We start from the raw sequence: 25,018 nt of genomic DNA, 5'->3' as shown, positions 1-25,018 counted from the left end.
ATGTCTGCAAGATCACATAATGACAATATTCTACATAACAGAAGCGAATATAATAGCATAGTATAACGTTACTGTAAGACGAAAAACACCAGCGCCACCGTATTTTTCTCTCATGTGTCCAAAACTCAACAGAGTGTGCCACTAGACACAATACACATGTAGGCTACGCTGGTTTGTTAAAGCTCAGACACACCGGTAGGATTGTCAAATGTTTGCCTGCCGACAGTACTTTGCCTGCCGACAGTACTCAACTGTTTGCCTGACGACAGGACCTCTGACTGCCGGCACTCTGTTCAATCTCTTTTGTGTTCACACAGCAAAAATCTTGGAAGTCATCAGCCTTGTTAAAGTACTCCAAACCAGAAGGTGGCAGTAGCATTGTTTGGCCAAGCATATCTGTGCATTTTGCTTATGATCTAGATTTTAATCTATCTGCGCTAGTGTTGCTATTGTGTAGAAAGCCCTTGTTGATACTAGCCAGATAGCCACCACCAGATAACTACCTAGCAAGATGACAAAGAAACAATTTAATTCACTCTTCAATCCCATACTGCCAGTTCATAGCCAAATGTTTAGCTAGCTAACTAAAGTTAGCATATTCGCTAGCTAGCACAAAAATTTGATTTAATTCTACTGAACAAAGATATAAACGCAACATCCAACAATTCCATCGATTTTATTAAGTTCATATAAGGAAATTAGTCACTTTAAATATTCATTAGGCCGTAATCTATGACTGGACAGGGGCGCAGTCAGTGGCTGGGCCTGGGAGAGCATAGGCCCACCCAGATTTGTTTTTCCCCACAAAAAGGCTTTATTACAGGCAGAAGTACTCCTCAGTTTCATCAGCTGTCTGAGTGGCTGGTCAGACAATCCTGCAGGAGAAGAAGCCGGATGTGGCGGTCCTGGGCTGGTGTGATTACACGTAGTCTGCGATTGTGAGGCCGGTTGGACGTAGTGACAAATTCTCTAAAACGACTTTGGAGGTGGCATTGTGTTGTGTAACAAGACGGCACATTTTAATGGTGCCTTTTATTGTCCCCAGCACAAGTTGCACCTTTGTAATGATGATGCTGTTTAACCTCTCTAGGGGGTGTGGGTAACGTCCCACCTGGCCAACATCCAGTGAAATTGCAGAGTGCCAAATTCAAAAACAGGAATACTCATTATAAAAATGCATAAAACATACAAGTGTTATACATTGGTTTAGAGAGAAATTTATTGTTAATACAACCACGGTGTCAGGAGTTACACAAGTCGGAAATAGCGATAAAATTAATCACTCCCATTTACTCAATAAATGTTTGTTTTGTTCGATAAAGTCCCTCTTTATATCCAAAAACCTCTTTTGTTTGCGCATTTTTTTCAGTAATCCACGGGCTCAAAGGCAGTCACAACAGGCAGATGAAAAATCCGAAAAGTATCAGTAAAGTTCGTAGAAACATGTCAAACGATGTTTATAATCAATTCTCAGGTTGTTTTTCGTTATAATAATCAATAATATTTCAACCGGACAAAAGCTTCATTAATATAAAAGGAAAACGAGAAAGGCGCGCTCTCGGTCGTGCGCATGAAAAACATCTGGTCCACTCATTCAGAGTGGTCTTACTCCCTCATTTTTCAGAATACAAGCCTGAAACAATTTCTAAAGACTGTTGACATCTAGTGGAAGACATAGGAAGTGCAATTTGAGTCCTAAATCAATGGAATCTGAAAAGGCAGTCAATGGAAAACTACAAACACAGAAAAATCCAACTCCTGGATGGATTTTTCTCAGGTTTTTGCCTGCCATTTCAGTTCTGTTATACTCAGACATTATTTTAACAGTTTTAGAAACTTTGAAGTGTTTTCAAGGATAATTTTGCTCCTGTAGGTATCAACCTTTTCTAAAACATTTTTGGGGATGAAACATTTCATTTGAAATAACAGATTTATACATGGAAAAACGGTCAAACATTTTATCAAAAGGAAGAATGTTTTGAAGTGACTGTCCTATATCTGAGAGAGATAAGGAAGCTAATAATTTTTTACCATGGAATTAGTACCAGTCAAAAGTTTGGACACACCTACTCAGTCCAGGGTTTTTCTTCATTTGACTTTTTTCTACATTGTAGAATAATAGCGAAGACCTCAAACTATGAAATGACACATATGTCATCATGTAGTAACCCAAAAAGTGTTAAACAAATCAATGTATTTTTGTATTTGAGATTCTTTGAAGTAGCCACCTTTTGCCTTGATGACAGCTTTGCACACAGCTTTGCATTCTCTCATCCAGCTTCATGAGGTAGTCACCTGGAATGCATTTCAATTAACAGGTGTGCCTTGATAAAAGTTATTTTATTTGTGTAATTTCTTTACTTCTTAATGCGTTTGAGCCAATCAGTTGTGTTGTGTTGTGAAAAGGTAGAAGTGGTACACAGAAAAAAGCCAAGTCCGCATAAACAGCTCAAATAAGCAAATAAGCAAAGAGAAACGACAGTCCATCATTACTTTAAGACATGAAGGTCAGTCAATGTGGAAAATCTCAAGAACTTTCTTCAAGTTTCTTCAAGTGCAGTCTCAAAAACCATCAATCACTATGATGAAACTGGCTCTCCTGAGGACCGCCACAGGAAAGGAAGAGTTTCCTCTGCTGCAGAGGCTAAGTTCATTAGAGTTACCAGCCTCAGAAATTGCAGCCCAAATAAATGCTTCACAGAGTTCAAGTAACAGACACATCTCAACATCAACTGCTCAGGGGAGACTGCGTGAATCCAAATAAAATCTTATCAAATCAAACTTTACTTGTCACATTCGCTTAATACAAGTGTAGACCTTACCGTAAAATGCTTACTTACAAGCTCTTAACCAACAAACAGTGCAGTTCAAGGAAGAGTTAAGAAAATATTTACCAAATAAAAAAAAGTAACACAATAACATAACAATAATGAGGCTATATACAGGGGGTACCGAGTCGGTGTGCGAGGGTACAGGTTAGAGGTAATTTGTACATGTAGGTAGGGGTGAAGTGACTATGCATAGATAATAATAGTAAAAGCAAAGTCAATGTAATAGTCCGGTGGCCATTTGATTAATTGTTCAGCAGTCTTATGGCTTGGGGGTAGAAGCTGTTAAGGAGCCTTTTGGTCCTAGACTTGGCGCTCTGGTACTGTTTGCCGTGCGGTAGCAGAGAAAACAGTCTATGACTAGGGTGACTGGAGTCTCTGACAATTTTATGGGCTTTTCTCTGACACCGCCTATTATATAGGTCCTGGATTGCAGCAAGCTTGGCCCCAGTGATGTGCTGGGCCATACGCATTACCCTCTAGTGCCTTACAGTCAGATGCCGAGTAGTTGCTATACCAGGCGGTGATGCAACCGGTCAGGATGCTCTCGATGGTGCAGCTGTAGAACTTTCTGAAGATCTGGGGACCCATGCCAAATCTTTTCAGTATCCTGAGGGGGAAAAGGTTTTGTTGTGCCCGCTTCACGACTGTCTTGGTGTTTTTGGACCATGAAAGATCGTTGGTGATGTGGACACCAAGGAACTCTCGACCTGCTCCACTACAGCCCTGTTGATGTTAATGGGGCCCTGTTCGGCCCGCCTTTTCCTGTAATCCACGATCAGATCCTTTGTCTTGCTCGCATTGAGGGAGAGGTTGTTGTCCTCGTACCACACTGCCAGTTCTCTGACCTCCTCCCTATAGGTAGGATAATTGTAATCATAGGTCATCAGTATTTTCCAATGCTTGCATGTTAGCAAGTACAATTGTTGGCAATGGGAGTTTACTCGCTCGGCTACGGAGTCTCAAAAGGCATTGCGATCCGCGTCCTCTTTTCCTCTGTCTTTTCTTAACGCAAATTACGGTGATCTGGGCCTGTTCCCCGGAGAGCAGTATATCTTCTTCCAGTCCGTGGTGAGTAATCCCAGTTCTGATGTCCAGAAGTAATTTTTGGTCATATCAGACGGTAGCAGCAACATTATGTACCAAATAAGTTTAAAAAAAACAAGTTACAAACAACGCAAGAAAATGAAGTAAATAGCACAATTGGTTACGGGCATGTAAATTGTCAGCCATCCTCTTCGGCGCCAGCTTAAAAACAACTTTTATAGTCGATTTGCTGCAAAGAAACCATTACTAAACAACAGCAATAAGAAGAAGACTTGCTTGGGCCAAGAAACATTAGCAATGGACATTAGACCGGTGGAAATCTGTCCTTTTGGTCTGATGAGCCCAAATTTGAGATGTTTGGTTCCAACTGCTGTGTCTTTGTGAGACGCAGTTGGTGAACGGATCATCTACACATGTGTGGTTCCCCCCGTGAAGCATGGAGGAGGTGGTGTGAAGGAGCTTTAATGGTGACACTGTCTGTGATTTATTTAGAATTCAAGGCACACTTAACCAGTATGGTTACCACAGCATTCTGCAGCTATACGCCCTCCCATCTGGTTTGCACTTAGTCCCACTATCATTTATTTTTCAACAGGACTATGACCCAACACACCTACAGGCTGTGTAAGGGCTATTTGACCAAGAAAGAGAGTGATGGAGTGCTGCATCAGATAACCTGGGCTCCACAATCACCAAACCTCAACCCAATTGATTTGGTTTGGGATGGGTTGGACCACAGAGTGAAGGAAAAGCAGCCAACAAGTGGTCAGCATATGTGGGAAATCCTTCAACCATTCCAGGTGAAGCTGGTTGAGAGAATGCCAAGAGTGTGCAAAGCTGTCATCAAGGAAAAGGGGGGCTACTTTGAAGAATCTCAAATATAAAATATATTTTGATTTGTTTCATACTTTTTGGGTTACTACATGATTCCATATGTGTTATTTCATATTTTGTCACATCCTTAGAAAGCATGAGCTCTTGAGTTGGGAAAATCTTGTGCAATACACCGACGCATGTCTTATATTCAAGATCCTTAATGGCCTGGCTCCCCCTCCACTCAATATTTTTGTTAAACAGAAAACCCAGACATATGGCAGCAGATCCACAAGGTCTGCCATGAGAGGTGACTGTATAGTTCCCCTAAGGAAAAGCACCTTTAGTAAATCTGCATTCTCTGTGAGAGCTTCCCATGTCTGGAATACACTGCCATCAGACACACATAACTGCACCACATATCACACTTTCACAAAATGCTTGAAGACATGGCTAAAGGTCAATCAGATCTGTGAACATGGTCCCTAGCTGTGTGTTGCCGCTCTCCATGTTGTCTGTTGTCTGTAGCTTGTGAGGTGTGGAAACACTTTGTTGCTTTTATGAATTTTGACTTGCTGCTTTTTGTTCTATGCTGCTCTGCCTGTATGCTACGTCTTGCTTGTCCTATGTTGCTCTGTCTGTATGCTATGTCTTGCTTGTCCTATGTTGCTATGTCTGTATGCTATGTCTTGCTTGTCCTATGTTGCTCTGTCTGTATGCTATGTCTTGCTTGTCCTATGTTGCTATGTCTTGCTTGTTCTATGTTGCTATTGTCTATATTGTAATTGTTTTTAATAACCTGCCCAGGGACTGCGGTTGAAAATTAGCCGGCTGGCTAAAACCGAACGTTTCAGTTTCAACTGAAATTGATTAATGATGATTGATTAATGATTGATTAATGTGCACTGTCCCTGGAAAAAAAAAAAAAAAAAAAACTAAACTCATAGTTTTGATGTCTTCAGTATTATTCTACAATGTAGTTAAAGGTATAAAAAAAATAAAAAATCATTGAATGAGTAGGTACTGTATATACTGTATATCCTTGAATGAGTTGGTACTGTATATTATTTTTGTAATTTAATGAAATAAAGTAAATATTAATGGCCAGCTCGTGAGGCACCTTGATGATGTGAGGCCTGAGGAAATGGCCTCTTCTGTCTAATGGTAAGTCCACCAGTGCATGGGAGTTTGTGCACTCTAATTGTTTCAAAGTCAAGTTGTTGGCCACTGATTGAGCATTGCAATTATACAAGGTGAATTGCTAAATTTGTTTGTATCAGTTCGGCTCGCAGCAGGTACTGCTTTTGTTCTAACGAGAGGGAATGGTCTCCCACTGTGAGTACCTCAGATTATCAGCAGTGAGATTCTCGTTGTTTCATGCTCTAACACCGTCTACTTCAGAAATTTAATTCAAAACGACACACTGTAGGCTACTTCAAAACAACAATGTATAACTCAAGATCTAAATGCTGTGATGAAATGGTTGGTATGCAGATGCTGCATGGATGTTTTCACTGGTAAAACTTCAAATTATATTATTCACTATTGAATGCTGTGGTGTTTTTGTCTTACGGTAACAATATACCATGCTATTATATTTTGGTTCTGTAATGTAGAATACTATCATTATGTGATCTTGCAGACATTGATTCAGCTTTGACCTAAATGCATTACGCGATCACCATTCGCCTGAGTAGCCTTTTCTCTACGCGGAAGGTAGAGAATATAAACCTGCGCAGAACATCATCCGCAGATGCGTTTAGGGATCCTGTAGGTTCTTTAGTCAGGCCGATTAAAGATTCAGAAGAAGTCGGATCTGCAGCTGCTGCCTTTTTCCTAAAGGCCAACTGTTGCGTGTGAACTGGCGCATGCATGTTCTGTGATATATTTTGTATTTACACAACGTTTCTGCGAGCGTGTCCTGCTTCCATGATCATTCTGATCAGAACAGCGGTCACCCGGGTGTCCCATCTACTGGTCTGCAATGACATTTTGTTGTCTTGATTATTAAGCCAGTTGACATTTTCTGTAGACATGGTGCAACCGGTGGTGGGCCAGCTAGATCTTAATTGCCCTTTTACTGATGAAATAATGAAACTTTGAGTGAAGAGCTGGTAATATGTTGCAGTGTCAATTATAATGCAACTCAACTGAGCCAAGACCCAAAACAAATCATTGCATCTAGTCCTATTCATCACACGTGGACGTTTCATTTCTTCTGTGTTATGAGGTCAGACAGACTTGAACCTGCATCCGCTACTGCAACAACATCATCCTACAGATTCAATCTTTCACGGGGCTGTACACACTGGAGGACAGCTGTATCTTCACCGGTACACAAGGTGTAAGGCAACCCCCCCCCACACATGTACATAGGCCTACTGTTCGCCACTCTCTCTCCATCCGGTAACTTCCTCTCCCATAGAGTGTAGCCTGTTTTAGGTCGGTGAGGCTTTGACTGCTCCATAATGCTACCCTCTCAGGAGGAGAAGGAAGCCACTCCAGAGGGTGGAATAGCTACAGCTGGTGCTGCAGTGTAGTAGTAGGATGGACTGGCTGTGTGTGTGTGTGGTTAATAGAAGAGCGCGAGGCATGTCTGAGTGGTGTCTTTGTCCCAGCCTCTCTCTCTCTACAACTGGCTCCTTGAGAAGGGACACCCCTACCCTCTGGTCTAGACGGGCATCCAACCACCCTCTTATCTACCGCCACTGACAACTACACCAGTGTTTCCCCTACCATAAATGACGTGGATAAAGACGCCTGGCCTAGTTCTGTTGCCCATCTGCCTAAAACCAATTTGAAACCAGTGTTTACAGCATTCACCTTACCAGCATTGTGTTTCCACATCTTTTTTCTTGCCAGTACATGATGTACGGTACATTCTGGCGTACTACTACAGTATCCACATTCCACCATCCAGGCCAAAAACATCCACAGATCGCATCACTGGCCACCTCATTATGGGATGATCTGGTTTTAAGGATTTGCCTCTTCAGTCTGCGTAGCGGGGCTTTAGCCTAGGCTGATCCTATGTGTGGTGAATCACATGTTAGTCATGTGTATAATGGCTAGCCCACCTAGCAGTGAACATTGTGACATTGCCGTAACACTGACACCAATGTTTATTTTTTATTTTTTATTTTATTTAACCTTTATTTAACCAGGTAGGCAAGTTGAGAACAAGTTCTCATTTACAATTGCGACCTGGCCAAGATAAAGCAAAGCAGTTCGACAGATAAAACGACACAGAGTTACACATGGAGTAAAAACAAACATACAGTCAATAATGCAGTATAAACAAGTCTATATACAATGTGAGCAAATGAGGTGAGAAGGGAGGTAAAGGCAAAAAAGGCCATGATGGCAAAGTAAATACAATATAGCAAGTAAAATACTGGAATGGTAGTTTTGCAATGGAAGAATGTGCAAAGTAGAAATAAAAAATAATGGGGTGCAAAGGAGCAAAATAAATAAATAAATAAAAATGAAATACAGTTGGGAAAGAGGTAGTTGTTTGGGCTAAATTATAGGTGGGCTATGTACAGGTGCAGTAATCTGTGAGCTGCTCTGACAGTTGGTGCTTAAAGCTAGTGAGGGAGATAAGTGTTTCCAGTTTCAGAGATTTTTGTAGTTCGTTCCAGTCATTGGCAGCAGAGAACTGGAAGGAGAGGCGGCCAAAGAAAGAATTGGTTTTGGGGGTGACTAGAGAGATATACCTGCTGGAGCGTGTGCTACAGGTGGGAGATGCTATGGTGACCAGCGAGCTGAGATAAGGGGGGACTTTACCTAGCAGGGTCTTGTAGATGACATGGAGCCAGTGGGTTTGGCGACGAGTATGAAGCGAGGGCCAGCCAACGAGAGCGTACAGGTCGCAATGGTGGGTAGTATATGGGGCTTTGGTGATAAAACGGATTGCACTGTGATAGACTGCATCCAATTTGTTGAGTAGGGTATTGGAGGCTATTTTGTAAATGACATCGCCAAAGTCGAGGATTGGTAGGATGGTCAGTTTTACAAGGGTATGTTTGGCAGCATGAGTGAAGGATGCTTTGTTGCGAAATAGGAAGCCAATTCTAGATTTAACTTTGGATTGGAGATGTTTGATATGGGTCTGGAAGGAGAGTTTACAGTCTAACCAGACACCTAAGTATTTGTAGTTGTCCACGTATTCTAAGTCAGAGCCGTCCAGAGTAGTGATGTTGGACAGGCGGGTAGGTGCAGGTAGCGATCGGTTGAAGAGCATGCATTTAGTTTTACTTGTATTTAAGAGCAATTGGAGGCCACGGAAGGAGAGTTGTATGGCATTGAAGCTTGCCTGGAGGGTTGTTAACACAGTGTCCAAAGAAGGGCCGGAAGTATACAGAATGGTGTCGTCTGCGTAGAGGTGGATCAGGGACTCACCAGCAGCAAGAGCGACCTCATTGATGTATACAGAGAAGAGAGTCGGTCCAAGAATTGTGCTGATCTCCCTTGTCGTGTTGCATGAAAGAGTGTGTGTAAAAACCCTTTATCATGAGATCCTCAATACGGGGTCATTCAATATGATTTCAATCCCTTTCTGACTGCACCCCTTTTGATTTGAACGAAACCTTCTATACGTGTTTGCCCATGGTAGAAGCAATGTTCCCTCTAAGCTCCGGGCAGCTCCCCAGGGACTGCCGGCAGAGAAGCATGAGATTGAACTTCACTCAACTTTCTAGAGTTTTCCCCTGTTAGTTAACGCGATCAACGTTTCCCTTTACTGTGGGAATTGTGATCGAATCAATGCAATATTAGCCACTTTAAATGCGACATACCGAAACACAACGAACTAGGCAAGAGATTTTGTTGTAGGCAGAGCACATCTTAGTAGGATTCTATTGCATTGACGGGCACAACTCAGGCCCGTACTCTACACAGACCAGTTTGCAATAACCGATCAGAGCTGCAGTAGGCTTATATGCAAATAGGCTATTGCTATATATGGATTTGTACCATTCACTTTGAACTAGACTGTTTTACAGCATGAGCGGTCGCAATTATTCTGCTTTTGTTTTGAGATCAAAGCGAGAGCTGCATGTAGCCACGTGTGCACATTTGTTCATATTCTTTGCTAGTTAATGAGTTATTAGCCCAGTTATAGCTCATTTGTATTCAGCAATGTAGGAGTGATTGCTCCCCACAAGAGCACAAAATGTGTGCATTTCTAGCCATCTTTAAAAAGCGAGTCAGGTGAAGAGCTTTTTTTTTGTCTTAAAGGGGCGGTGTTGTATTTTGAGACCGGCTTGAATAAGCTAAGTAGCCAATCGGTAGAGGGTAGCATCATTTGTCTGATTCTCTGTAATAATAGTGTGGGATTAATAATGAATTTTATTTTGTCAAGTGGTTTCTTGCATCAAACAACACAGCAAAATGTTCAGTCACCTCCTTGTCTGAATGACAAATGGATAAATCGGTTGATGTCAAGTCGTGCATGTTTTTTTCAAAGTCTCATAGAATGTAGGCCTGCATTGGCTGCTACTGTGAGCTGAATGATAGAACATCTATTTCCATGTTAAATTGTTATCTGATGTATTTTCTCCATTGTTTTTAGCCACAGTAGCCTACTTACTGTTAAAACAGTAAATTAAAGTGGGTACAGCCTCAGTGTTCACAGTAAACGCAAACCAGAAATTTCACAAGTTTCAAGTTTGCGCTCAACAGACCTGAAAGTTGCTCAGTGAAGAAAAATATTAGAGGGAACATTGGGTACAAGTGGTCAGAAAGTTACTTTTTAGAGTCCCAAAACATTCAGGAGAGAGTGCATTTTGAATGTGCCACCCTACCACGAGCCTTCTAATGTCTTCATCACTGAAAAAGATGAATGGTTGAGTTTGATATCATTTGAAAGCTTAAAAACACGGTTGTCAAACTGTTTTATGATTCATAAATAAATGATTTTAAGATTAAATGTACATTGTCTACAAATGCATAAATGCTCCCCCCTAAAACAATCTTAATGTTCATTTACAGTACCAGTCAAAAGGTTTGACACATCTACTTATTCAAGGGTTTTTCTTTATTTTACTATTTTCTACATTGTCGAATAATAGTGAAGACATCAAAACTATGAAATAACACATATGGAATCATGTAGTAACCAAAAAAGTGTGAAACAAACAAAATATATTTTAGCTTCTTCAAAGTAGCCACCCTTTGCCTTGATGACTGCTTTGCACACTCTTGGTATTCTCTCAGCCAGCTTCGTGGGGTAGTCACTTGGAATGCTTTTCCAACCGTCTTGAAGGAGTTCCCACATATGCTGAGCACTTGTTGGCTGCTTTTCCTTCACTCTGCGGTCCAACTCATCCCATACAATCTCAATTGGGTTGAGGTCGGGTGATTGTGGAGGCCAGGTCATCCGATGCAGCACTCCATCACTCTCCTTCTTGGTCAAAAAGCCTTTACACAGCCTGGAGGTGTGTTTTGGGTCTTAGTCCTGTTGAAAAACAAATGATAGTCCCAATAAGGGCAAACCAGATGGAATAGTGTATCGCTGAAGAATTCTGTGGTAGCCATGGTGGTTAGGTGTGCCTTGAATTATAAATAGATTACAGACAGCGTCACCAGCAAAGCACCCCCACACCATCACTCCTCCATGCTTCACGGTGGGAACCACACATGCAAAGATCATCGGTTCACCTACCCTGCGTCTCACGAAGATGGTTGGAACCAAAATTCTCACATTTGGACTCATCAGACCAAAGGACCGATTTCCACCAGTCTAATGTCCATTGCTCGTGTTTCTTGGCCCAAGCATGTCTTCTTATTGGTGTCCTTCAGTAGTGGTTTCTTTACAGCAATTTGACCATGAAGGCCTGACTCACGCAGTCTCCTCTGAACAGTTGATATTGAGATGTGTCTGTTACTTGAACTCTGAATCATTTATTTGGGCTGCAATCTGAGGTGCAATTATTTGCCGATTTCTGAGGCTGATAACTCTAATGAACGTATCTATCCTCTGCGGCAGAGGTAACTCTGGGTCTTCCTTTCATGATAACCAGTTTCATCATTGCGCTTTATGGTTTTTGCGACTGCACTTGAAGAAACTTTCAACATTCTTGTCATTTTCCGGATTAACTCACCTTAAAGTAATGATGGACTGTCTTTCTCTTTGCTTATTTGAGCTGTTCTTGTCATAATATGGACTTGGTCTTTTACCAAATAAGGCTTCTTCTGTATACCACCAATACCTTGTCACATCAACTGATTGGCTCAAACGCATTAAGAAGGAAAGAAATTCCACAAATGAACTTACGAAAGCACACCTGTTAATTGAAATGCATTCCAGGTGACTACCTCATGAAGCTGGTTGAGAGAATACCAAGAGTGAGCAAAGCTGTCATCAAGGCAAAGGGTGGCTACTTTGAAGAATCTCAAATATTTTGGTTACTACATGATTACTACATTATATCATAGTTTTGATGTCTTACTATTATTCTACAATGTGGAAAATATTCTAAATGAAAAAAACACTTGAATGAGTAGGTGTGTCTAAACTTTTGACTTGTACTGTATGTAGGCTTAAACCCTATTTTACCTCCTCTGAAGTGTTGTTATGCTCGTCATTGGTTGAGACACAGCAAACTCTTGAAAACAAGGTGGGTGTCATGTTTTGACTGATAAATGTACTAAAATGTGAATAAAGCTACAATATCAACTTTAAAATGTTACCACACAGATGATTTGAGGTCCACACATGAGTGAGAATAGTAACTTGAGTAAGAATATCCATTGTTATAAGTTAAACTGTCAATCTTCCATAGGAAATCTAATGAAATCATAGAAATAAAGATAATAGAATAGATGGTGGGGGGATCGATGGACATCTTACTGGTAGTAATTGGAAGTTAAAGTTTCATTAAATGTTAATGGTATACCAGCTAAATTGCAGGAGTCTGAAGGGATAGGTTCATTCTATGAATTCTCTTTCTATGATTGAAATGAAACACACGTTACAACATACGTTTAGATAATTGACGGTTAAACAACAAATAAATATATATATATTTTTTTAATTAAATAAATCCTTGAATAGCAAGACAACCCTGTTTGTAAGCTTTCAAATTAAATCAAACTCGACTGTTTCTCTTTTTCAGGGATTAAGACGTGGATGTTAAGTTGTAGGGCAGGGTATGCGAGATGGGTCAACTTTGAGCACCAATATTTCCTGAATGTTTTGGCATTCAGGTCCGAGAGGTCGCTTTCCGACCACTTCCACCATGGGCAAATGTGTGAAAGGTTTCTTACAAATCAAAAGGTGTGCAGTCCGAAAATGATTGAAATCAGATGGAACGACCCTACCGTATCATAGCTAGCTGGAATATAGCCTAATATAATGGTAATAGAAGGGATTTATGCTACAATACAGCTTTGTTAAATTCGTATCGGAAATGTGTTTTTGCCTCTTTTTTTTACAGAAATGCTAACAGTGTTTGTATTTTTCTGTGTCTCCTCTATAGTAAGCATGTTTCTGAACACCCTAACCCCCAAGTTCTACGTGGCTTTGACGGGGACCTCCTCCTTGATATCTGGACTCATACTGGTAAGTTGATAATATTATGCCATTTTGCACGTTTATCCAAAGCGACGTACATACATTTTATTATATGATAATCTATGCTATTTAGCAGACCATTTTATCCAAAGCAACTGACTTACAGCACAGGGAGTGCGTAGCCTACACTACACGTAGCCTACACTACACAATATTATGTGAAGCCAGTGGGAATTGATCCCACAACACTGGTGTTGCTATCGCCGTGCTCTTGCCACCTGAGCCACACAGGATCATCAAGTTGAGCCCTCATTTGTCTAGTACAGTGATTGAACTGTGCTGCAGTGGTCTTCCTTACAAGGAGAAGAAAAAGAGAAGAGCTACAAGCTAGCGAACCCCCTACCTCTCTCCGTAGACTGGCCAGTTTGTTTAGCCGCCAGGCAACGACGACGAGTCTCACAGGCCTCTTAATGTGTCCTCTGAATAATTACAGCGGAGAAGAAATTCTGTGTACTGGGCTCGGCTGTGATGTGTTGCAATACAGATGCATATCAGTTATATGAATTACAGTCAGTGGAGACTGGAGAGGTTTAGATAATTGAGTGGTCACTTTAGGACAGTACGTTACTCCATCGCCAGCTCTAGACGTAGCCTAGATACGAAAGCGATACCGTTGGTGTGTATGGATTAAGACCATTAAAACCATTAAGGTCGAGGAGTGTGTGCGTGTTTGCGGACACAGAGTCTGAGTTGCATGTCGGGGGCATCTTGTCTTGATTAGGCCATGCTAAAACAGAAGTATCTGATGTGTTGATTGCCTGTGTGCAACCTCTGTATAAATGTGTATCGGAAGTGCAATTTGTCTCATAACTTCAGTATTTAGACCTCTAACTTCCAAACATTATGCTATGTTAGTTATGGTTATGTTGTACTTAAAGCGGCATACCAAAATAAGACACTATTACAACGTCTCAGTCGTATGAAGTAGCCCAAATGGTATTGGACTGAATCGACACGGCCCTAAAGACGGATTTAAATATTTTTTTTAACCTTTTTTTATTCATTTAACTAGGCAAGTCAATTAAGAACACATTCTCATTTACATTGGCGGCCTACCAAGAGTCAAAAGGCAATCCTGTTGGGACGGGGGCTGGGATTAAAAATGTAGGACAAGAGACACTACGTCAAGAGAGACCTAACACAACACGACGACAACACATTGTAGCAGCACAACATGGTAGCAGCACAAGCATGGTACAAACAATGTTAGGCACAGACAACAGCACGAAGGGCAAAAAGGAAGAGACAACAAAAGATCAGGCGACGCAGACACAAGTGTCAGAAAGTGTGTCCATGATTGAGTCTTTGAATGTAGAGATGGAGATAAAAACTGAATAGAACACATACATATAAGTATCGTATTGTTTCTCTATGGCTCGAACCCTGCTGAATCATCCCTGAACGAACTGCCTCCTGTCTGTCCCATCAGATATTTGAGTGGTGGTACTTCAGGAAGTACGGTACTTCCTTCATCGAGCAGGTGTCAGTGAGCCACCTGCGCCCTCTGCTGGGCGGCGTGGACAACAGCTCCCCAACCAACTCCAACAGCAGTAACGGCGACGCAGACTCCAACAGACAGAGTGTGTCTGGTAAGACTCAGAGATTTACTAGATATAAACAATTATTTACTGGAGAGATATATATGTAAATGCTCCATCTAGTGTTTATGCTAGAGCAGTGGTTTCCAGCCCGGATTACTAAACCCCCTGAAGGGTACCTGGCCTATCCACAGGGGGTACTTGGAAGACTCATGAGATCATAGGCCTACTGGTAAAATGCACACGAGGGGGTACTTCAGGGGTACTCTGGGCAGAGCAGAATTCAGTTGGTGGTACAGTAACTGACAAAAGGGTTGGGAACCACTGTGCTCGAGCGTTTACTACAGCCAGAAGTATAGAGACCCAGCTCACTTAGTAGAGATACCAGATAGAGCATTTACCATAGAAGTCTTCTTTGTTTTGCCCACACACTTGATTAGAAGCATGTAGGCCTACGACAGCCAAATAGAGCGTTCAGTACCATAGAGAGCCTTATTGTTCATTCCCACACCAATAGGAAATCCAATGCGTGTGTGTTTTTTGTTGGGTTAAATGGATTATCTGGGCCGTGTTGAATCAACACGGCATGATTGGAGAAATAGCTTTATAATTATTTGCTGTTGTAATCCCCCTGTCTGGTAAAGGAGAGTGATTTTAAGATGACAACTGGCTAGTGGTGTTTTATTTGTGGATTTGGGACGCAGTCTGGTAGTACGGACCTAAAGTTTATAGACTCTATGAGATGGTCTTACTGTAAGGTACTTTAGTGTAGGAATATCATGATGTACACTTGATCCCTAGCTTGCTCAGAGGTACACTTAGGACTCTACTTTGTCTGACACAGCCAAACAATGTCTTTCTCCTTTTGTTCCCCCAGAATGTAAAGTATGGCGAAATCCACTGAATTTATTTCGAGGGGCGGAGTATAACCGGTGAGTCACATGATCCCTCACCATTTATAGCTCTCTCCTCCCTCACTCTCCATTTTGTTTTCTTCTCATCCCCCTCACTCCCTCAATAACTCCTGATTTTCTCTCTCTCTCTCTCTCTCTCGCTCTCTCGCTCTCTCGCTCTCTCGCTCTCTTGCTCTCTCGCTCTCTCGCTCTCTCTAGCTCTCAACCTCTGATCTGTTGTTTTCCTCACTCTTTTCCAACCTATTTTCTGTTCTTCCCTCATTCCCTCTCTCTGTTTCTCTGCCCTGCTATGTGTTCCCGCTCTCTCTCCCTGGAGAATTGGTAGCAATGGCTGGGGCTGATATGCTGTCCCATGGTGTCAGCTTTAATGCCAACAGGTTGAGAGAATCCCTGCCTCACCAGGAGCCCACACTCATAAATTAGATCAGTGCTGCCTCGTGACTCCTCATCAGCTTTTTCCACCTCTTTTCTCTTCTCTTTTAACTGTGTGTATGTGCGCGCCCTCCAGGTATACGTGGGTGACGGGCCGAGAGCCACTCACGTACTACGACATGAATCTCTCGGCACAAGACCACCAGACCTTCTTCACATGTGACTCGGACCACCTCCGGCCAGCTGACGCCAGTAAGGAACACAGAGACACACGCACACACACACACACATTCACACACACACACACACACATTCACACACACACACATTCACACACGCACACACACACATATTCACACACGCGCACACACACACATTCACACACACACACACGCGCACACACACACACATTCACACATGCGCAGACATACACACACACACACACACACAGTCAATCTCACCCCATCTCCAGGAAGGTTTGATTCATGTTCACAAGTGTTGTCATCGTGACCTCTGACCTCAATAACACAAACTAACGTGTTTGTGTCTTCAGTAATGCAGAAAGCGTGGAGAGAGAGGAACCCACAGGCACGCATCTCTGCCGCACACGAAGCCCTTGAACTAGAGGAGTGAGTAGTGCTTATTTCACCTACAGCGCTATCATGCCGTGTAACGTGGTTGGCCTCAGTTCACTCATGCGTGTAAATAATCCCATTATTTCTCCACGAGGACTCTTCATTAATAAATCATTCGTAAATATAATTTCACCTCAATTGACTGAAGTTAAGTGGAATCAACCACATCTCTGCTGTATACAACCCGAATGAAAAGATGCACACACAAAATACTGTTTGTAGCTAATATAGTAGGTTATTGGCCTACCTCTGACTTGTGCAAACAGCAGATTTGCACATTACTCTCTTCTTTTATTATATTTTTGCTTAGTGCAAGTACTTGGTCTCCCCCTGGTGTATCCTCCAACTATGCCATCTTCTGCTGTGTCATTTCCCCCCCCAAATTCTCTCTCTGTTCCTCTCAGCTGTGCGACAGCGTACATCCTACTGGCAGAGGAGGAGGCTACCACCATCGTGGAGGCAGAGAAGCTCTTCAAACAGGCCGTGAAGGCAGGAGAAGGTTGCTACAGACGCAGCCAACAGCTTCAACACCACGGAGCGCAGTATGAGGCACAGCACAGTGAGTAGAGTACACACACACACACGCAGTCGGACATACGCAACCGCACTCAATTGCTTACATATACGCAAATAAATGCATTCGTGGGTGTGCACTGACAGATTCGTCTGAATGTGCATGTGTCTGTAAGCATGTGTCCGTGTGTCTGTTACACCAGCTAAAATAACTTTGCTGTGTCTCTCAGGAAGGGACACCAATGTTCTGGTATACATTAAGAGGAGACTGGCCATGTGCTCTAGAAAGCTGGGACGAACCAGAGAAGCTGTCAAAATGATGAGAGACGTAAGTACAGTATACGCCAAGCTGCCAGGGTGTTACAGGTGAATCCTAGTTTCCACTTTAGTTTGAATGTTCAGTTAGTCCCCCCCCCCCCCCTTGGACTAAGTGAAAATTGTACTTGAGTGACAGTTGGGATTTGCCCCGTTTTTATATGCCCACTTTTTCAGTCACGATACATTTTCAATGGTGATATTCTCTGACATTCATTCAATTGGGGGTATTTGATAAGGACATGTATCAGTAAATGAAGAAAAAAAAGAAAAATTCGAATAAATTCTACCATCTCAGATAGACCATGTAGGCCTGATGGGGCCTGTGGATGGGGGGGTTTGAGGTAGCCTGATCCCAGATCTGTTTGTGCTGTCACATGCCATCCCCTATGGTCATTGTCATGCCAATTCTGCCATGACAGTAAAAAGGCGACGACGACAAGGCAGCACAAACAGATCTGGGACCAGGCTAGGTCTGAGGCTGTGGTGGGACTGGGCGGGGGTGAACTAAAACTCATGTTGCTGACTGTGTTGTGTTTCACTGCCTGTCCGGTATTACATGTAACAACAGTTGTATGTTTTCCAGTTAATGAAGGAGTTCCCTCTCCTCAGTATGTTCAATATCCATGAGAACCTGCTGGAGTCGCTGCTAGAGCTACAGAACTACGCAGACGTACAGGCCGTACTAGCCAAGTACGACGGTAGGACACACACACACTGGCGCGCGCGCACACACACACACACACACACACACACACACACACACACACAGTGAGTGAAAAGAGTCCACGTTAATCGTTGCTTATTGGTGACGCTCGAATGCTTCTATAACAGACATCTATGCAGCGCTAACAATGTCACTTGTGATTGTATTTCTGTGGATTAGACGACCAGCCGCAAGGGGAAGTTTGTATGACAGACATTAGATAACGAAAGTCATAAAATGCAAATAATTCGATAATAGATGAATACTTCTAACCGTTATGACTTGAAGTAAAGTGAGACTATATTGTAGTAAAATCCTGACACCTTGTAAACCCTTCTGTGTCTTATCCCAACTGTCCTATTCTCCCCTGTCTACTGTCATTTCATTGTGTGTAATTGTTATTTTTCCTCCACTTAACACTGTTCATGTCTGCTTTGTCTCCTCGCAGATATTAGTTTACCCAAATCTGCAACAATATGCTACACAGCAGCTTTGCTCAAAGCCAGGGCGGTATCAGACAAGTGAGTATCCTTTTACTACTGTTAAATTGGCACCAAGCGGAGTACCTGGATTAGTATTTAAAAGTTAGCCTGGGGCTATTTGTGCGACACAGAGAGAATGGTATTGAGTGACTTGCATTTTGAAATGGGTTAGGGGTCATTTTATTTTAAAATAGTTGTGTATTGTGAAAACACATTTTTTTCTTAGCCCTTATGCCTGCTGGCACCCACACGTTGACACTTTCATACACTCAATAATCCACATTCTCACACACACACACACTGATCCCCCACCCACACACACACACACTGATCCCCCACCCACACACACACACACTGATCCCCCACCCACACACACACACACACCCATCTTTGAGGGTGTCCTTTCTTCCCCATGCAGGTTTTCTCCAGAGGCAGCGTCGAGGCGAGGGTTGAGTACAGCAGAGATGAATGCTGTAGAAGCCATACACAGAGCTGTGGAGTTCAACCCACACGTCCCCAAAGTAAGGCACAACAATGGAGCTACGCACTTAACACTGCTAGTAGCATTATTGCTACTGTACCTCCACACACGGAACACAAAAATATAAACGCAACGTGTAAAGTGTTGGTCCCGTGTGTCATGAGCTGAAATAAAAGATCCCAGAAATTTTTCATTCTCTCACACACAGCTTATTTCTCTCAAACTCTATGCATAAATGTGTTTACATCCCTGTTAGTGAGCGTTTCTCCTTTGCCAAGATAATCCATCCACCTGACAGGTGTGGCATATCAAGAAGCTGATTAAACAGCGTGATCATTACACAGGTGCACGTCGGACTGGGGACAATAAAAGGCCACTCTAAAATGTGCAGTTTTGTCACAAGATACAATGCCACAGATGTCGCAAGTTTTGAGGGAGCGTGCAATTGGCATGCTGACTGCAGGAATGTCCACCAGAGCTGTTGCCAGAGAATGTAATGTTAATTTCTCTACCATAAGCCAACTCAAGTCGTTTTAGAGAATTTGGTAGTACGTCCAGCCGGCCTTACAACCGCAGACCACGTGTAACCACACCAGCCCAGGACCTCCACATCCAGCTTCTTCACCTGCAGGATCATCTGAGACCAGCCACCGGGACAGCTGATGAAAATGAGGAGTATTTCTGTCTGTAAAAGAAAGGGGGGGAGAAAGCCTTTTTGTTGGGAGAAACTGATTCTGATTGGCTGGACCTAGCTCCCAAGTGGGTGGGCCTATGCCCTCCCAGGCCCACCCAGCCATTTGAAATCCATAGATTAGGGCCTAATTAATTAATTTCAATTTCTCCTTGCATTTATATTTTTGTTTGGTGTACTACTACTATTACAACTACTGTGCTTCTGATGGTGCTACTTAAATGAAATGCTGATTGATGTTCTCCAGGTTGTAAGATAACTGGTATAACTTTGCATTAAAAAGTATGTATGTTTATGTTGTTGTTCATTTTCTATTGTCCCTGCGTGACTCTCGCTCTGCCCCCCCCCCCGTCTCGCCTTCTCTCCACAGTACCTGTTAGAAATGAAAAGTTTAATACTGCCCCCAGAGCACATTCTGAAGCGAGGGGACAGTGAGGCCATAGCCTACGCCTTCTTTCACCTGCAGCACTGGAAGAGGGTGGAGGGGGCCCTTAACCTGCTCCACTGTACCTGGGAGGGCAGTGAGTAACACACACACACCATCAGCTTTACATTATATGCCATAACAGCTTGTTGTGTTTCACATTTTGCCTTTACTCTGTAATATGCACATATACACACACACACACAAACATACATTTCGAGGGCAGCGATTACAATAAAACATTTTTAACGTTTTTTCTCATGGTACTCCATTTTGATGCATAACCAGACCCCCCCCCACCCCCACCCACTTCTTGGCTCAACACAAACATTTGTACATGACTGTACCTATTCTGAATGCTTTGTCTTCTGTCCTCCCCAGCTTTTAGAATGATCCCCTACCCTCTGGAGAAAGGCCACCTCTTCTACCCATACCCCATCTGCACCGAGACCGCAGACAGAGAGCTGCTACCAAGTAAGAGACGCTCTGGATTCAAGTTTGTGTGTATGTATGTAGGTATGTATGGACTGAGTGTACAAAACATGAATATTAAGTTGCAACCTTCCCCTTTTGCCCTCAGCACAGCCTCAATTCGTTGGGGCATGGACTCTACAAGGTGTAAAAAGCGTTCCACAGGGATGCTGGCCCATGTTGGCTTCCCGCTGTTTTGTCAGGTTGGCTGGATGTCCTTTAGGTGGTGGACCATTCTTGATTCACATAGGAATCTGCTGGGTTTTTCACGCTCAACATCGTTGCAGTTCTTGACACACACAAACCGGTGCGCCTGGCACTTACTACCATACCCGGTTCAAATGCACTTAAATATTTTCTTTCCAATTCCCCTTCTGAATGGCACACACATGCAATCCATGTCTCAATTGTCTCAAGGCTTAAAAATTCTTATTTTCCCTGTCTCCTCATCGACACTGATTTGAAGTGGACATCAATAAGGGATCATAGCTTTCACCTGGTCATTCAATGTCATGGAAAGAGCAGGTGTTCCTAATGTTTTATACACTCAGTGTATGTGTGTGTACAGTGTGTTGACTGAGTTGTTGTGTGTGAGGTGTACTCTTGGGTTAACATTCTCTGTCACTGCAACTGATTTCAGTCATATGGATGACACATGAGGTTTGTGGGGGGGGATTATTATTTTGGGTTAAAGGCCCAGTGCAGTCAATTCCTATATGTTTTCAAATAACTGCCCTTTTTCTGGTCCGCAAATAAATGTAGACAAACAAATCGGTCATAAAAAGGTCTGTGTGGCCCTCGAGTCAGAGTTTTCCCACCGATCTGAGGATGACTTAAGTTTAAGTTAATGGGATTTATTTTAGCTTCAACCCCTCTGAACTGTGTGTGTGTGTGTGTGTTTGCGTGTATACAGTGTTGATCCTGACTATGTATCTCTCTGTGGAAGCTGTGTGTCATAAGGTGTTGGTGTACATTGTGTGTGTATACAGTACCAGTCAAAAGTTTGGACACACCTACTCATTCCAGGGTTTATCTTTATTTTTCTGATTTTGTAAATTGTATAATAATATTGAAGACATTAAAACTATGAAATAAGACGTATGGAATCATGCAGTAACCAGAAAAGTGTTAAAACAAATTAAAATGGATTATTGATTCTTCAAAGTTTCCACCCTTTGCCTTGATGACAGCTTTGCACACTTGGCATTCTCTCAACCAGCTTCAGGAGGTAGTCACCTGGAATGCTTTTCCAACAGTCTTGAAGGAGTTCCCACATAAGCTGAGCACTTGTTGCTGCTTTTCCTTCACTCCGCGGTTCAACTCATCCCATACCATCTCAATTGGGTTGAGGTCGGGTGATTGTGGAGGCCAGGTCATCTGATGCAGAACTCCATCACTCTCCTTCTTGGTCAAATAGCCCTTACACAGCCTGGAGGTGTGTTTTGGGTCATAGTCCTGTTGAAAAACAAATGATAGTGGAACTAAGTGCAAACCAGATGGGACGGTGTATCGCTGCAGAATGCTGTGGTAGCCATGCTGGTTAAGTGTGCCTTGAATTACAAATAAATCACAGACAGGTTCTTCAAAGTAGCCGCCCTTTGCCTTGATGACAGCTTTGTACACTCTTGTCATTATCTCAACGAGCTTCATGAGGTATTCACCTGGAATGCATTTCAATTAACAGGTGTGCCTTGTTTAAAGTTAATTTGTGGAATTTCTTTCCTTTTTAATGCATTTGAGCCAATCTGTTCTGACAAGGTAGGGGAGGTATACAGAAGATTTGGTAAAAGACCAAGTCCATATTATGGCAAGAACAGCTCAAATAAGCAAAGAGAAACAACAGTCCATCATTACTTTAAGACATGAAGGTCAGTCAATGCGAAAAATTTCAAGAGCTTGAAGTTTCATCAAGTACAGTCGCAAGAACCATCAAGCGCTATGATGAAACTTGCTCTCATGAGGACCTGCTGCATAGTATAAGTTCATTAGAGTTACCAGCCTCAGAAATTGCAACCCAAATAAATGCTTCAGAGTTCAAGTAACACACATCTCAACATCAACTGTTTAAAGGATTCTGCATGAATCAGGCCTTCATGGTCGAATTGCTGCAAAGAAACTACTAAAGGACACCAATAAGAAGAAGAGACTTGCCAAGAAACTCAAGCAGGGACATTAGACCGGTGGAAATCTGTCTTTTGGTCTGATGAGTCCAAATTTGAGATTTTTTGTTCCAACCGCGTGTCTTTGTGAGACGCAGAGTAGGTGAACGGATGATCTCTGCATGTGGTTCCCACTGTGAAGCATGGAGGAGGAGGTGTGGTGATGCTTGGTTGGTGACTCTGTTGGTGATTTATTTAGAATTCAAGGCACACAACCAGCATGGCTACCACAGCATTCTGCAGCGATACACCATCCCATCTGGTTCGCACTTAGTTCCACTATCATTTGTTTTTCAACAGGACAATGACCCAAAACACACCTCCAGGCTGTTTAAGGGGTATTTCACCAAGAAGGACAGTGATGGAGTGCTGCATCAGATGACCTGGCCTCCACAATCACCCGACCTCAACCCAATTGAGATGGTTTGGGATGAGTTGGACTGCAGAGTGAAGGAAAAGCAGCCAACACGTGCTCAGCATATGTGGGAACTCCTTCAAGACTGTTGGAAAAGCATTCCATGTGAAGCCGATTGAGAGAATGCCAAGACTGTGCAAAGCTGTCATGAAGGCAAATGGTGGCTACTTTGAAGAATTTAATTATGTTTTGTTTTACACTTTTTTTGGTTACTTCATAGTTGGATGTCTTCACCAGTATTCTACAATGTAAAAAATAAAGAAACCCACAAATGAGTGTCTAAACTTTTGACTGGTACTGTACGTTGTGTATAAAGTATGTACAGTGTGTTGATGCTCTCTTTGTATCTCTCTCATGTGGAAGCAGTGTTTCATGAGGTGTCGGTGTACCCTAAGAAGGAACTGCCATTCTTCATCTTGTTCACGGCTGGTCTCTGTTCCTTCACCGCCATGCTGGCCCTCCTCACACACCAGTTCCCCGAGCTCATGGGAGTCTTTGCTAAAGCCGTGAGTCTCCTACACCGCTCTCACACACTATCCAGTTGCCTTTGTAAGTCAAATCCCCAATAAGGTTCTTTGCATTCAGATTCTTCGTAAGGTGGCCATTCATTTGGTTGCGTTCATGTCCTGGACAGACTCTAACAATCATAGACCTGCCTTCGTCAAGTCTGGATGACAGGAGACTAGCCAAGCTCTATACAAGTTGCAACATCCTCTATCAATGTAAGTTCTTGTAGATCAGTGGTGAAGCGGGGAAGGAAATTATTAAAGGACGCAGCCTCAGACTATTGAATCCACCCATGTAGAACCGACACAACTCCCTCTCCCATCTGCCAGTGGAGGGCTCTGTCCTCTCCTCTACCTAATGTTCTTCCTCAGTAGGCTACTGTCTGATGCCACTCCCCTGGAATGTGTGTGAGCTCATGTCTCTGCTCCTGGTGTGACACAATCAGCAGCTACTATCTCCTCTGCAGGGGCTTGCTCTGACCCCACACTGGTTGGGTGCTGCCTGCGAAGAGCTGATGACACACACACACATTTTAAATACTTTATTTGAATTCACAAATCACATTACAGTCAAAGGATTCAAACATTTCAAAGGTTATGGATATAGAACGTACCTTCTCCATACAGCTATGCTGCCCATGATCGCTGACAACAGAGCAGTGCCTTGCTAGCTGCTTTTCCTTTGCCCTATGCAGGCCTGCAACCTGAAGGCCACGTACTTTCAGCCTATGTACTTGGACGAAACTCCAAAATAGAACTCCCAAATATCAGCACCACAAGTGATAACCAAGGCTGTTCAGTCGTGACACAAAGGGCTGGTATTTCAGCAACTTGGCAGCAAAGTTCTGCTCCATGTAGGAGTACAAAAGAGCAACCCTCTTCCAAACTGAGCACCTCCCTCCGGCCTCCCCCCACAACAACAATATCGGCCATATTTGGTATACAAGAAAGCACATCATCGTCAACATCAAACCAGCCTCCTCTGACAAGAGAATGTTTGTGCATATGCACTGATGGTGGTACTACCTGTCTCACCTCACTAGCTAGATCAACAAGGTGGTCATGTCTAGCTATGTACAGGTAGGTCCTTGTATGTACGGCAACCATTCACTTGTGCGACAGACTCCATTACA

The 25,018-nt window shown here is 42.8% G+C and overlaps 1 protein-coding gene across 8 annotated transcripts in view; it reads left to right on the top strand.

Annotated features, from left to right (window-relative positions):
• Nucleotides 1-25,018, top strand: part of LOC109889622 (suppressor of tumorigenicity 7 protein homolog) — a 72,167-nt gene that overhangs the window by 45,370 nt on the left and 1,779 nt on the right. For 4 of the 8 annotated variants that reach the window (XM_031823124.1, XM_031823127.1, XM_031823128.1 and 1 more), the window contains 13 exons: nt 13,169-13,251; nt 14,693-14,852; nt 15,679-15,733; nt 16,224-16,339; nt 16,641-16,716; nt 17,127-17,281; nt 17,466-17,563; nt 18,137-18,251; nt 18,705-18,777; nt 19,157-19,259; nt 20,281-20,431; nt 20,716-20,808; nt 23,746-23,885. In XM_031823124.1, the coding sequence (XP_031678984.1) occupies nt 13,169-13,251; nt 14,693-14,852; nt 15,679-15,733; nt 16,224-16,339; nt 16,641-16,716; nt 17,127-17,281; nt 17,466-17,563; nt 18,137-18,251; nt 18,705-18,777; nt 19,157-19,259; nt 20,281-20,431; nt 20,716-20,808; nt 23,746-23,885 (1,418 nt within the window). Of the gene's footprint in view, nt 1-13,168; nt 13,252-14,692; nt 14,853-15,678; nt 15,734-16,223; nt 16,340-16,640; nt 16,717-17,126; nt 17,282-17,465; nt 17,564-18,136; nt 18,252-18,704; nt 18,778-19,156; nt 19,260-20,280; nt 20,432-20,715; nt 20,809-23,742; nt 23,886-25,018 lie in introns of all 8 variants that reach the window. The other 4 variants (XM_020481190.2, XM_031823126.1, XM_020481192.2 and 1 more) reach the window with 1 other exon arrangement.

Source organism: Oncorhynchus kisutch, linkage group LG4 (genome assembly GCF_002021735.2).
Source record: "Oncorhynchus kisutch isolate 150728-3 linkage group LG4, Okis_V2, whole genome shotgun sequence".
Lineage (NCBI taxonomy): Eukaryota > Metazoa > Chordata > Actinopteri > Salmoniformes > Salmonidae > Oncorhynchus > Oncorhynchus kisutch.
This window is presented reverse-complemented; position numbering and strand designations above follow the sequence as displayed.